The following is a 15,111-nucleotide window of genomic DNA, read 5'->3' as shown; positions in this document are numbered from 1 at the left end:
CCACCTCACTATATTGACAAGTTTGACTAAAGAGGTAGGTTTTGTGGTATGCTCAGGGTGAAGGACTGCTTCTCAGTTTGTGTTTTAAGTTTCATTGGTAGACAGACCCATAGATGGGGGCTTTTTATGAGGACCCACCTATGTTACTTACCCTGATACCCAGAGTCACACACACACTCCTTCTCAGTAGGGCTACATTCTCCGTGGTCACTACAGTTAGAAGGACATGCTAATATGTCACAACTATTCCCAGTCCAGAGGGGGTCACAAGTGCAATTATTATATGTTGGATTACACACACCGTGGTTGGAACAGCCGTTGGGACATGAGTCCACTCTATGAAACAAAAACAATTCACACAAATATTGTAAATTACATTTCATGTGTTAAGTATATAAAATACATAATATAAGACTTTTATTTCAGTGAAACCTTACAGAATGTTTTGTTACCTGTTAATTTCCCCTGCAGAATAAATAGTTAAGCAGCTGTGTACATTTGCACAAATGGGTGGTTCTTGTTAGAGTTGTATTTGATAATAAGGCAATAAAAGGGTAGCGACGAGTTCTTAAACGGCCGTTTAAGACCGGCAGGGTCGTTGCCTTGTGATTAAGGCGGATCCCTTTTTTAAGGTCCTTGAGCTCTGTACGCATGAGTGTTGCATTTTAATGACTGAGACAGTTTTTAGATATTTGTGCGCGTTGTTAGTCTTGGTGCAAGACGTTTTTTGTTTTCCTTTCTCACACAGCCCGGCCAACTCACCAACAGCGCCCGCATCGCCCGTAACAAGAAACGTCGTGTACCAAGACTGGCGCATAAGTATCTGAAAACAACAGCTCCAGCTGGTTTTATCAACCGGTTAAACACCCCACGTGACGCGCTCTCCACCAATAGGAATAGAGAAACTGTCTGAGGTATTTACGAATACTTCAAACTTGCATGAGCTATGCAGGAGATCTTGCTGGTTAATATGATTGTAGGATTGTGTCAGAAAAGAGAATGTTCCAGCTAAAATCTCAACTCATGTTGGACTCAACCCAAAATGGACTGCATGTTATTATGTTGTGCATCCATGCTTGTGTGTGTGTTTTAAAGTGCATTTTACAATTGGGTAGTTTGAGCTCTGAAGATTGGGAAAAGTCTTGTAATATTTGTGCAATCTGCAGATTGTGCAAATCCAATAATAGAATGCTCTCAATATTGAATAAAACTCATTTCTTTGTCAAAGCAATTGCCGGCTACCTGGTTCAGACCCTCCTCAGCTGCAGTGAAGGAAAAACTGCGTGGAATCTTGAAAGTTGTGCGAGAAAGTCCTGCAATGCCGCCCTGCTTTTATAGGCGGCAAGTGGCGCCGTATGGTGGGCAACCAGGTGGCATTTGGCGTGAAGTAGTCACCAATCGGGTGCCATTTGGCGCGCTTTGGCAGGCTATCCGCCTCTGTTGGAATGATTTGGCGCAAGCAAGGTGCCACTTGGCGCCATGTTGCGCGAAATCTCATTGGCGCAACATTCCAGTTGATTCCAATAGGCGGATTGTTTTTGCGCCAAAGGGCGATATGTTCACGCCATTTGGTGCCACTTGGCGGACACTTGGCTGATTGCTCGATGCAAGTGGCGCGACGAAAATTTCAAACATTTTGAAATTTTCTTGCCGCCACATTCAAATTTGGTGCCGTTACGGGCCACCACGAGCTATCTGGGGGCAGTTTGAGCCACTACACGCCACTAGGCACCTTATTGGCGACAATAGGCGCCACAGTAAATTGCATTGGTGCAAACTGGCACCAACTGGCGCTGGCCCAGTGGACTCCTAGCAAAAGACACTGGACACTATTGGTAATTGTCAAAGACCAGTCTTCTCACTTGGTGTTTTTCAACATATATGCATAAAATAACAAACCTGTGAAAATTTTAGCTCAATTGTCGTCAAAGTTGCAAGATAATAACAAAGAAGAAAAAAAAAACCTAGTCACACGAAATTGTGTGCTTTTAAGATGGTTGATTTTGAGACCTCAAATTCTGAATCTGAGGTCTCGAGAATCAAATTCGTGGAAAATTACTTCATTCTCCATAACTATGTCACTTCAGAGGGAGCTGTTTCTAACAATGTTTTATACTATCAACCTCTCCCCATTACTCGTCACCAAGTAAGGTTTTATGCTAATAGTTATTTTGAGTACATACATACATACATACATATCAGCATTTATATGAGGCACCTTTTTCCCAAGGTTACAAAGCGCCTACAGAAGATGCAACAAAGAAGTCCAAACTCAAGATGTTCCAATGAAAAGTGAAATAAACCAGTCAGCTATTTCTGCATAAGTGAGTCTTTAGTAGTTTCTTGAATAGTTTATGTGAAGTTGCATGGCGAAAATGTGATGGTAATGAGTTCCATAGATTTGGAGCAATTACCAATACCACTGCCTTTAAAGGGATTGGCTGGATCATAAAATAGACTCAAACCACAGAGACATCGGTCAAGTTTTCTTCATGTATTTCGGTTTTATTTCAACTTTTGTTGAAACATTTTAAATTGTTTTGGGTTTTTTTCCTTTTATAAAGTTGTGCAATAAAAATAATGATGTTCAGGCAACCACTTATTTTTTATAGACCACTGAAAGTTATAAGTCAATAAATAAAAATATTGCACTCACCTGTAAGTGACATTAAATCCCTCAAATTTAAATGCTGCATCACTGTAGAAATACAAGTATGCATAGCCTGATGTGGTTGTGACCTCATGTATGATGTTGATGTTTGGATAACGAACAGGTCCACTGTGTCAACAATCATAGGAAATAAACAACCTTAGATAGATTTATACATGTACACTGCGCTCACATTCCAACATTAAATAAACAACCTTAGATAGTTATACAATAAACAACCTTAGATAGAGTTATACAATAAACAACCTTAGATAGAGTTATACAATAAACAACCTTAGATAGAGTTATACATGTACACTGCGCTCACATTCCAACATTAAATAAAATAAACAACCTTAGATAGAGTTATACATGTACACTGCGCTCACATTCCAACATTAAATAAAATAAACAACCTTAGATAGAGTTATACATGTACACTGCGCTCACATTCCAACATTAAATAAAATAAAAGTGTTACTTTAATCCGATTTGTTGACACCTCAAACACATGACAGTAAGGGTAGATGAGTAATTAATGTATTTCACACCATTGGTGTCAGAGTAAAAGTGTACATTGGTATTTTAATAAGTAATAAAATTAAGTGTTTAAGTTGATTATTTATTGGTCTTTCAATTCATTCAATGTTATACCCAAGAGAGTTAGAATATCAGCTCAAAGCGTCTCTGAGCCTTTTTGTGCACTTCCAGTTGGGAGATGAAAACTAACAATATTAATAATTATACACTTATTAGTACAAGAAACAAGTTACACCGAACAATTTACACTACCATGTACATGTACCTGGCCATGATATACATGTACAACATCAAAATTTGTAGTTTTTTTTTTTTTTTTTGTAAGCCAAATTTTGGGAACCTACCTAAAAGCTGCAACAAGTGGTGCATAAATAGAGTCTCCATCAAAGATATACAAATAATCCCAGCTGCATTCTGTGGCAAAGAGTTCTAGATAAAAACTAATATCAGTACCAGGCCTGTCATGAAGAAAAGAAACCATTATTTAGATCAGCATGTCACATAATGAATCAGGGTTAAAGTTTACACTGAACCACAGGCGAGAGGCCAGTAATGTTAGTTTCTTGCGGACATGAATAAAAGTCTGTTGGGGTGTTATAAAACAAATATCGATTGCTTTTGCTTTTACTTGTGCTCTGGTAACAACTATAAATCCCGAGGTGATCTTCGGAATCGGTCCGGGGGAACGGTCCGGGGATCACCTCGGGATTCGTGAAGGGTAAATGGAACGATCCGGGGATCACCTCGGGATTCGTAGTTTCAACCATAGCACTCGAAGCAGTCAATTATTGTATACTAGTGTATACCTGTAAAGATAAATGAGAACTAAAATGCATGTTAAACTGTGTCAAGAAGTCTGATCACATTTTTATTCTGGTTTGGTAAAAACAATTCTTCTGGTTTGGTAAAAACAATTCTGGTCCTGAAAACATTTTAAACAACAAGCCCTGTAGTCTTGTGAAGTATACTAGTGTACACCCAACAAGACAAAATGAGAAACAATGTTAAACTGTGTCAGGAAGTATTGTCTCATTTTTATTGTGGTTTTGTAAAAACAATTCTGGTACTGAAAATATTTTGAGCAACAAGCCCCCTGTGATGTATCGCTGAAGGAAGTAATGCTCACATCATCAAAACCTGCAACGTTGGTGACATTACTACAGTATACGGGATCTAATTTTGTTGTATTATACTATAGGTCATCTTCACAGGGCAGTGAATCATGCACAGATTCATTGGCAATTTTCATATTAGACTATGACTGACTTGAGTGCATGTATTTTCAATTCCTTTGGCAAGCAATTGTAGTAGGATGTCAGTTTCTCAATCTATAACAGCCTGGCTGATACTGTGTTTTAACATCGTAGGCTTTTCCCAAATCAATTACTACACCATACAGCCAGGGTGATGCTGTGTTTTAACAACATAGGCCTTTCCCAAATCAATTACTACACCATACATGTACATACAGTGTTACACTATATTAGTCAACGTACAACACGTGATAAATGGAAGCATGATTATAAATACTTACTTGCCACTGTCTACCAGCCATACACACGTTGTGTCGGTTTCATATTGTCCTTTAGAGTCATATATTGAGCCTACTGGTGAATCCAACCTAAAAGAAAACACAAAAGAACAAGACCAATTATGAAAACTGTCTTATTTGCAAATGCAATGCTAAATTGCAGAGATACATGTAACAACACGGTTTGAATTTAACTGGCTTTACAGGATATGAAAAGCATTGGTAGCTATAAAATAATTCGCCCCAACATCAGAACAAAAACGAGGAAATCCTTTAGTAAACATTGAATAAAATCAGAACATTTTATTAGCTTTTCATCTCTTCAGTGTATATTTTACAATACATGCCTCCCACATTAGACATGTTAGAAATAGATTATTACCAAGCTTTGTTTGACCATTTGACTGCATCTTAAAATGGCTGTGCTGCATGCTGCAGATTTACATGTTTTCATACACAAGGCAGGTAACAAATTTCTAATATTTACTATTTACATATGTATAAAATTGAGTTGAAAAATATAAATGAGTAGAATAATTTGTAGACTACACAATATTTAAAGATTTTATATTCAGTTATTTTTATTTTTGTGCATAAACAAGTTTAAAATATGAAATCATTGGCCCTTGAAGTAAGGTAATTAGTGTATAACACTTATACTTTGATTGCCATGAATGTGTCTATGATAGAGCCTTACATGTTCACACTCAGGCCGTGTCTGAAACGGCGACTTCGGCTACAGCTACGGCTAGATCGCGCGCGTCTGCCTATTCTTCAACACTGGTAGACGCACTGATCTAGACGTAGCTGTAGCCGAAGTCGTCGTTTCGGACACGGCCTTACATAAGCTTCAAGTGTACTGTCTCATGTAGCAGAATCACTTTTCACTACCCATACATTGCCATACCACCCTGTAATGTACATGTGGGCACACACAGGATAATTGTTCAATGCAGTAGACTGCGATTTTCCAATACTGTATCTGCAGGCAATGTATTAAATGTAGAGTGAGTCATGAAAAGGGTGTTACTGGGATATTGAGTCTTAGATTATTGGACAAGATTAGACAGGCATCAGTCAGGCCAGTGTTGTCTCAGAACATTATATGTTATAAAACATCACTTCTGACAATAAAATCATGAACACTGTACAGAAGAAAGTGGTGTATGCGAACAGTATGTTACACAAGAACCTGTACTAGAGACTTGCTTTTCCTTTACAAATGTTAATATGAATACTTCCACATGTGACTATACTTGAACTGTACGTCTTCATTTATTATGTAGACCAACAATTAACTTACATACTATGATGAACATGATTTGCACAACAAGATGTGATTAGAAAATCAAAACATAAAGTACATGTAAGGAACTTCATTGAACCATTTGATTGTTGGGATCATGATCCTTCAAAGACTATAGTACTTCAGGTTTAGGTTATGTTCAGATTAAGTAAATACAGTATGAACCATATGCTAACAGTCTAAAGGCTCAAATGGTATAAAAAGGTACATTGACCCTACAGGTGTACAAACTTTTAATCAGTGACCAATAAAACATAATGATCACTATACTAATGAGGGAAAAGGTCAATTCTACCATGGGATTGAACTGACATGACTGAGTCAGAATCACACATTTCCAATCTCCGTGTATAGTGACTAGTCACCAACCATGGAGGGTAGACCGTAGACTCATACACATGGAGGAAGACTGGCGACTAGTCACATACCATAGAGGGTAGACTCATACACCTCCTTTACCAAACTGTGTACAAGGGCTACCTACACTAATTGCATGTCAGTTACCATGGTTACAATTTCTACCAAGGTTAGAGCCCCCTTTGTTAAGACATGTTGGAGCCTTATTCATAAATAATTAGACAATTATTTTCTAACAAGTGATGTTTAATACCAGATTAACAAGAAAGCCACCTATTAAAGTACAACCACACATTTCAAGAAGGCTTTTACATTTACCAAGGTCAATGTATCAGGTGAAATTGGTTGTAATGTTTGTAGACAATGTACCAATAGGGAAGCAAATAGCAGCTGGTGTTACATGGTGTAACCATGGTGTAACACATGGGTATTTAGCATATGACTAGATAATATGCGCCTACTTTATGATGATGATCGTTTTAAAAACAAGTCTGGGAATGTGTAAAATGTATACGTAGAGCTCTGAAAACATACATAATCAGGTTCCATTCACAATGTACGTATTACAACAATAAATGCTTTATGGAAATTTGCATCATGGATGAAGAATTAGTTTTGGTTTTACCCGCCATCGCTGTGTGGTGTTAACACTTGTATACTCAGTACTAACTTTCTTGAGCTCTGTGAAATAAATAAAAGCTGAGTAATATGCCTCTGATTTTTTTCCAAAGAAAAGCCAGGGAATGTACTGAGTACACAGTGCTACAAAAGTAATTGTGTGTTGGGTAAATTTCATGTTTTGTTATCGAGGTCTAAATTCAGTCCATGTCCTCAATAGCCGATGATCACAAATTGATTGATTTTAATGTTACTGGTAGGAATTAAGAAAACATTGATGCGATTTACCTCTGCTCTACACAATAAATTACAGGATTAGAACTTGTCTCTTGACATTGCATTTTTTTAGTTAGTCTACTCTTGGTGCAAGACAATTCTCGTTTTTCTTTCATGCACAGCGCGGCCAACTCACCGACTGTGGCCGCACCAACTCACCTGACTTATAATACAAAAAATGGTTCACTTAAAAAATACTAGTAAATCTAGAGGAATTGCAGTAAGGACCAACAGACCAAAGATCTAAATTAAGAGTCGCAGATTTTCTTTAAATATAACTGGGGCAAGAACCGGGGCGGAGAGTGGACTAAGTCAGGTGAGTCAGTGCAGGTGCTGTTGGTGAGTTGGCCACACTGTGCGTGAAAGGAAAACGAGAAACGTCTTGCACCAAGACTACTGTTCAGTCAGTAGTCCAGTCAGTGGTCCAACAGCCAGCATGGCCGTTAGAATATTATATACCCAGTATTGCCCAACACAATGATGCTAGAAACTCCATGATATGTAGCCTCGATGCTCACAACAGGAAAAAATAGTGCATGGCAAAAGTGATCTTTAAATATATTGTATGTGTAGCCTTGTGTGTATTTAGATTTGTAAAATTGTACACTACATTGTATTGTGAAGTTGAATTTGTATAAAACACTGTTTTCAATGTTAAAAAAGTGTTTCAGCCATTTATAAACAGTATTTGTAGGCCGACTTTTTGTAGGCCGCCATGTATACTTCCAGGACAGTATGCATGCAGTGGGTAGGCCTACACGAAGCGGAGGAAACATTCTTTGCACATTGGAGGTGTACAATCATGACAATGCTACAATTTTCAATAGAGCACATTATGTCACTATGGTAAGCATCTAGCATGAAGTACAGAGTTCATTGTAGTGTTTGTACAATGACTGCTCTTGACAAACAAGGATGGTGTACAGGCTGGCACAATAACAAAACAAACAGTCAAATATTCATTGCAATCATTGCACAGCATACACAATGCATGCAATATGAATTAACATTAAACAAGGTATCAAAATAAAGCAATGTACGTAGTCATTGTGATTTTAGCATTGACATCATATGAGCATGAACACCAAGTAAATGTAGGCCTTAGCCTACATGAAAGGAAACACAGGCTCAAAGTAAAATAAAACCACCAACAACACTCATGATAGTGCACACGTACATGTCTAGTACTTGTATCAGTGCACGGTCATAAGAAGAAATTTAAGACATAAGAAAACTTTATTGATCTCCAAAATAAAGAAATTGCACACCGCAATAGTTCCTGTGACTTTTCGCAATTTTGTTTTAAAGGTTGCACACAATGATGTATTGTAAATGTATTGTGAATGATGAATGAACATGGTATTAATAAATACTACACTGTACAGATGTTTGTGGTCAACAACACGACTGAATGTAATGACAAGTCTGCAATGACAAGTCTGCAATCAAGCTTGGTATACTATACTAGTGTGTGTGTATGATTATTTCTGTATGCTTAGGATACAACGAACAATACTGACATGTGCACTGAACTGTACAATTTTGAACTAATTAATTAATTAATTGATTTAAAATGCACACGTATTGTGTTGACTGTTCATGATATGCTATGTGCACACCACCATTTCCATGTATATTTCAGGTACAATCCCCTGATTTCTTGAATTTGCACTTCAGCCAATTATCCATGTCATTGTCATTTAATGTAAATTTTTGTATTCTAATAAAATAAAATAAAACAGCTGCTAATCAAGGCCTACCTGCTTCACCTCCTTTTTACAAATTTTCTATTTTATTTTATTCAAAATAATGATTAATAAGCATTGAAAACGTTTGGTAAGTGTCAAAGACCGATGTTCTCACTTGGTGTATCTCAACATTTAGCATAATATGTAAAATACCAAGCCTGTGAAAATGTGGACTCAATTAGTCATCGAAGTTGCCAGAAAATGATGAAAGAAAAAACACCCTTGGTGGACGAATTTGTGTGCTTTCAGATAGGACTTTATCTACTTTGCTTATATTTTTACGGGTGTACTTTTCTTTTAACTGTTACTTACATGTAATGTATGTCATTTTCTTAATCTTTTGCAATTTTTACTGTCATGCGCCCTCGAACAGGCTGGTCCTTGAGAGAGCGCAATACATTTATGATCAATAAATTAGTATTATTATTATTAATAAATAGTGAGAAATTACCTCTTTCTCAGAGGGAGCCGATTCTCACAATGTTTCATACATGTACTTCCAACAGCTCTCCAATGCTCGTGACCAAGTCAGTTTTCAAGTTAATTTTGTTTTGAGTAATTACCTATCATGTACCTTCCCTTTAAAGATACTGGACACTTGGTAATTGTCAAAGACCAGTCTTCTCACTTGGTGTATCTCCACATTATGCATAATGCATTGCATAAAATAACAATACTATGAAAATTTGAGTTCAATTGGTCATTGAAGTTGCGAGATAATAATGCAAGAAAAAACACCCTTGTTGGACGAATTTATGTGCTTTCAGATAAGAATAAAAGACTTCTAGCTAGAAGTCTTTTATTATTTTAGTGAGAAGTTACCTCTTTCTAAAAAACTACGTTTCTTCAGAGGGAGTTGTTCTCCCAAAGTGTATACTATCAACAGCTCCCCATTACTCGTTACCAAGTAAGGTTTTATGCTTTAATAAAATAATTATTTTGAGTAATTACCAATAGTGTCCACTGCCTTTAAGGAGAATGCCCACAAAAACAAGTCTAGCAGCTCTGTACTGTATGTGTTACACAACATCACTTGTGGAAAAAGGAATTATAAGAAATTAGGGTTATTGCTACTGGCACAACAATTAATAAAAGGCTTTAATAATAGCGCTGGTATGAAGGAATATATATTGTGTTTTCATTAGCCTTTTTGAGATGCATACGTATGTATTGTGGACACACTAAGAGAACACTCTTTCGTTTGGGTACTACACAGACCATTTACAAACCTACATTGTTATACCTCGGTAACAAACTGTGAAGTTTGATTGGTCGAGAACCAATCATGTGATGCGCATCAAAAACGCATGTTACATGGCTTGACGGGCCGCCGGGTAACATGAAAGGTGATATGTACATGTACACCAGTGTACATCACCTTGATCGTTCCCGGCGCTGGTCGATTTCCAGCGCTGTGTACGAAACAACCGCGGGTTCAAGGGAATTATTTCTTGTTCGTCTGCTTATTAAACAATGAATAGTCCGTCGTAATAATGTTTGCAGATGACAACAGAACTTTGAGAAGAGGAATAACAATTATACAAAGGTATAACTAAACAATTGTTGCACACTGTGACTGGGGTCCAAGGGTTTTGTACACCCTCGAGCGGAAATGGCACCCCCCCCCCCCCCTTCGGGTGTACAAAACGCCATGGACCCCCGTCACAGCGTGCAACAATTGTAATATACTGTACATGTACACATGTAATAGTGAGGGGGGGTTAGTGTTATATGTCCAACATATACCTCACAATTGTTTTTAGACTCAGGGATTTGTATGTATTATGATTACATTGTACAATAGCGATAAAGTTTGGTTTCGTTTCTTGCTCCACCAGCAAACTCGCATCATGAGCTAGGAACTGTGTTTGTGGCATTCCCACACAGAATGCATTAATTAAGCACTTATTCAAAATAAAATCAATTTGTAAAAAGGAGAAAAGAACTAGTTACATTTTCAGTTGATTCATTATTCAAGTCTATTAACAGTGGTCAAAATTAAGTGTGTTTCATGGTAGTCAGCAGGGCTAGTAACTAATTTTTAGTAGCCCTAATGAGTTTTTGGTAGCCCTAATGAGTTTTTGGTAGCCCTAATGAGTTTTTGGTAGCCCAAAATTCATTTTACAACCATCAGCACAGTTCAATGTTTGGTTCTGAGAAAAATTCCATTTGCTTGTAAAACATATTTCTTTATTCCCTCCTAACTGTTTTGTTTATTTGTTTGTTTGGATTTGGAAATAAAGTGAATTGAATTTAATTGAATTGAATTGAATTGAAAAGGCTTTATCTGACAGCTCCCTTTGAATGAACTGTTTTGTAATTATTTTACTTCCCTGTCTATGCCCTACTCTCACTTTCTGGGATAATTTAATACTAAATTAACAATGAAAATGTAGAAGTAGGACGCAATACCTTACAGAGTAAGTGAATGTCCGGCAAAATTTAAGCAAACACAAAATTAAGGAAACCTGATTTTAAAAGTTGAAAACCAGTTCACACTTTATGTCCCTGAGGCCTGGGCAACCTTAAAAAGCAGTGGGACATCCAAGAATCAGAGAAAGTCACTACTCACCAGTGCTATTGCTATGGGAATAAAAGGGTAGCGACTAGTTCATAAACTGCCGTTTAAAACTGGCAGGGTCGTTGCCATGTGATAAAGGCCCGAGCTGAAGGCAAAGGCCTTTATCGCACGGCAACGATCCTGCAAGGTTTTAAACGGACGTTTAAGAACGAGTTGACACTACTCTTTTATTCCCTTTCATAATGCCCTTTTGTTAAAAAACATTGTAAAAATACAATTATATAGACACTTTGACAATTGAAAATTTGAGGTTTGAAATATTTTTTTCAAAAACTTTGTGAAGAATCTGTTGCACGTGGGTTGTGTACACGCGCCCGCGCTAAGAAACAGATTACGCGCTGTTACTTATATAAATTGCATTCTGCATGATAACCTTGCGTGTGCACGCTCGACACGCGGAAGCCAGCCGGTTATTATCAACCGTTTAAACACCCCCACGTGACACACTCTCCACCAATAGGAGTAGAGAAACTGTCTGGAGTATTTATGAATGTAATAAATAGTATGCTCACAATGTTCATGTATAATTCAATAAATGCCTATTCTAAACTTTTGAGAGACCCAACTGACCGTGCCCTACAGTTTTTTCAAAACAACCATCCATAAATACCTGACAGTTTCGCTTTTCCTATTGGTGGAGAGCGCGTCACATGGGTGTGTATAAACCTTTGATAAACCAGTAAAGAGTGTTGAAACATGGGCGTGACACACCAGCTTGCACCTGTGCTTATAAGACAGTTTCTTCATTCCTATTGGTCGAGAGCAACGGCCAGGACAGTTGTGCCACATCAAGCGACACATGCGACGCGCACAGCATTCCCTTATATTATAAGGAGTTGTTTATTTAAGGGCCTTACCATTCCATAGCTGGAGGGGTGTTGTGTTGAAAGAAATCATTCAACAATTACAGATTTTGCATCTATTTTACTTTTTGACCAAAAAGTGTTGATGTTTTTCGACCGAAAGGTATTTATAAATGGGAATCAAAGTGTGTTGAATCGGAAACTCAACTAGTGGTTTAAACCCGCCGAGGCCTGGTTCTTGATGATTTCCCTCAATTTTTTCTCGGTAAAATTATCAAGAACCAGGCCTTGTGGGTGTAAACCTCTAGTTGAAAACCTCTTCACCACACATTGATTTCCTTAAACCCCTTTTATTTATCGAAACACAGTCAATCGTTACAAGTCTTCCCTTGCACTGTCTTTACTGTGTAGCTTTGTTTTTCTATACCCACTATATAGGTCACGTGATCACATGTAAACATTGGTAATGCAATCTCTCTTTCTTTCTGGTTATTTTTTACAACACACAGCACAGTATCTAGCCTACTATTTTTTATGTATGTTATTATTATTAAATTGAAGTTGCATTTTTTTAAATTAACTTTAAAGTAAACAATTAAAATCATGATTGAGGAAGCGATACGAATTTGATGGTTTAGAGTTTCGTATTTAAAGTTACAGTTAAAGAGCCAATAAAATAAAGGATGATCTCAATATGTCAACTATTACCTTTTTATGGCCAAATAGACATCGCAGATACCGGTTAATAACCATTTTACTCTCAAAATTTGCATTTAGTAATAAATATCTCAAGTCAAAAATGCACCCGTCCGCGCGGCTTTTTCAGCCACGAGTCAAAAACGGCTGATCTATTCATTATAATTAATGACCCTCGATGCCAGTGACGAATTTCCCCTATTGGTTTTGAACACAGTTCTCCAGCTTTGGCATTTCCACACCAAAAAGCCGCCACTGACGTCACAACTCCTTTGTCGCGCGGGTTTGTTTGACCCCACGTTTTTCAGAAATTTGGCTTGGAGCGTTCTGGAGAAAACCCATTTTTATCGTGTTTTAACGTGAGGCAAGTCGCAAGTTAAGAGACTCATTAAATGATTAAACATTTTTTATGTTTCCTGGATGGACTGCAGCTGTTAGAAAACTGTAATATCTATATTTGAGATCATCCTTTATTGGCTGTTTACTTTAAGCATGCTATTGTCCTAATTATATTGAAAGTATCCGTATCCAAAAGTACATTTCCTTACCTAGTTCGGCCAGCGCAGTGTTCACACAAGGTGCCCGCCCACCCAGTATCACAAACACATGAATCTGATTGGCAAACTCCGTGGTGGCATCCTCTGTCACAATCCGATGAACACAATGTTGGTAAAAACAACACAATTATTATGGCAACGATAACTAAAAGATGACACTCAAGAAGCCTAAACTTGGACTTCGAGAAAAAGAATCCAAATAAATGATGGTCTAACATGGCAGCGTTTGTTGAAGTTTCACGTTTAGTAATTGTGGCATGTTGTGTCATTCTTTTAAATAGTGGGAAAACATCCACTCGCTCAGATCCTTCCTCCTTCTTTCTTCCGCGTACGTCGTCCAGCTGCTGCGGATGCGCAGCTTGGTAGAGAGCTCCGCCGTCCGCCGCGCTGCCGTTTTCGCGCTGCGTATCGTGCACGATACTGTGTGTGCGCGTGTGTGTAGCCCTTACATGATGTAGTCTGGCAAACAGGACGTGTTTTGTTTAAATTGGATTGCGGTAGACGGGAGACTATGGCCGTGTCCGAAACGACGACTTCGGCTACAGCTACGTCTAGATCAGCGCGTCTACCAGTGTTGAAGAATAGGCAGATGCGCGCGATCTAGCCGTAGCTGTAGCCGAAGTTGCCGTTTCGGACACGGCCTTAAGCACAAAATTCCAAGCTAGTTAACAGTAGAGGGCGGTGTGCGACCTCATGCGCTCAGACAAGACAAGCCGCAGTTGCTCGTCGAATTCTTATCCTCACTGACCAACTTTGTTCTGCATACTGGAGAGTGAGTGACTTTTGTTCGCCGCTTGATCGATGAGTCGTCGGGGTACTCTATGGTCGGGCTAAGCTCGCTCGGTCACCAACATCATAGAGCAAGGAACGGTATCATCATGGAGGTCAAACAACTTGCAAAAAAAAACGCAAACAAAAAAACATGTCCCATAAACAAACAAACACCTCAACACACAAATAACTATTTCAACATATCGGCCAGCAAACAAACAAACAAACAAACATGCAAACAATAAAACACAAAACACTGGGCAATCAACCGTAACAATCTCTCACATCTCTTGATGAGCAAAGTCCTCCTCACATAATATCTATAAGGCCACTAAACCGCTTGCCGCGCTTCACCATTATTTTTAAAAACTTTCAAAAGGACAGTTTAGTGAAGCATGGGGAATTCCTTCCTTGAAGGCGCCCGCCTGAGTGTTGGACTGATACATTTCTGAATAACGAGCAAATCTACGAAAGTGGATCCTAAAACATTCATTATCATTAAGCACAAGCGCTAAGCACAAGCGCTAAGCACAAGCGCTAAGCACAAGCGCTAAGCACAATCGTGCAAGAAGTAGCACGCAGATGCTAAAAATATTATATATTTTTTTTATAAGAATTTGTTTTAACTTTTTTGGGGTTAATAATAAATTTATTCCTTATGTAAAAAAATAATAATA

General features: G+C 38.0%; 1 protein-coding gene across 5 annotated transcripts in view; it reads right to left on the bottom strand.

Annotated features, from left to right (window-relative positions):
- LOC117294366 (attractin-like) overlaps window positions 1-13,989 on the bottom strand; it is a 51,146-nt gene extending 37,157 nt beyond the window's left edge. For all 5 annotated transcript variants that reach the window (XM_033776738.1, XM_033776739.1, XM_033776740.1 and 2 more), the window contains exons 1-5: window positions 13,655-13,989; window positions 4,725-4,811; window positions 3,535-3,648; window positions 2,657-2,779; window positions 152-336 (exon numbers count right to left, since the gene is read on the bottom strand). In XM_033776738.1, the coding sequence (XP_033632629.1) occupies window positions 152-336; window positions 2,657-2,779; window positions 3,535-3,648; window positions 4,725-4,811; window positions 13,655-13,932 (787 nt within the window). In that variant the 5' untranslated portion in view covers window positions 13,933-13,989. The remainder of the gene's footprint in view (window positions 1-151; window positions 337-2,656; window positions 2,780-3,534; window positions 3,649-4,724; window positions 4,812-13,654) is intronic.
- Window positions 13,990-15,111: the final 1,122 nt, after the last annotated feature.

The sequence above is a fragment of the Asterias rubens genome, chromosome 9 (assembly GCF_902459465.1).
Source record: "Asterias rubens chromosome 9, eAstRub1.3, whole genome shotgun sequence".
NCBI classification, from domain to species: domain Eukaryota; kingdom Metazoa; phylum Echinodermata; class Asteroidea; order Forcipulatida; family Asteriidae; genus Asterias; species Asterias rubens.
This window is presented reverse-complemented; position numbering and strand designations above follow the sequence as displayed.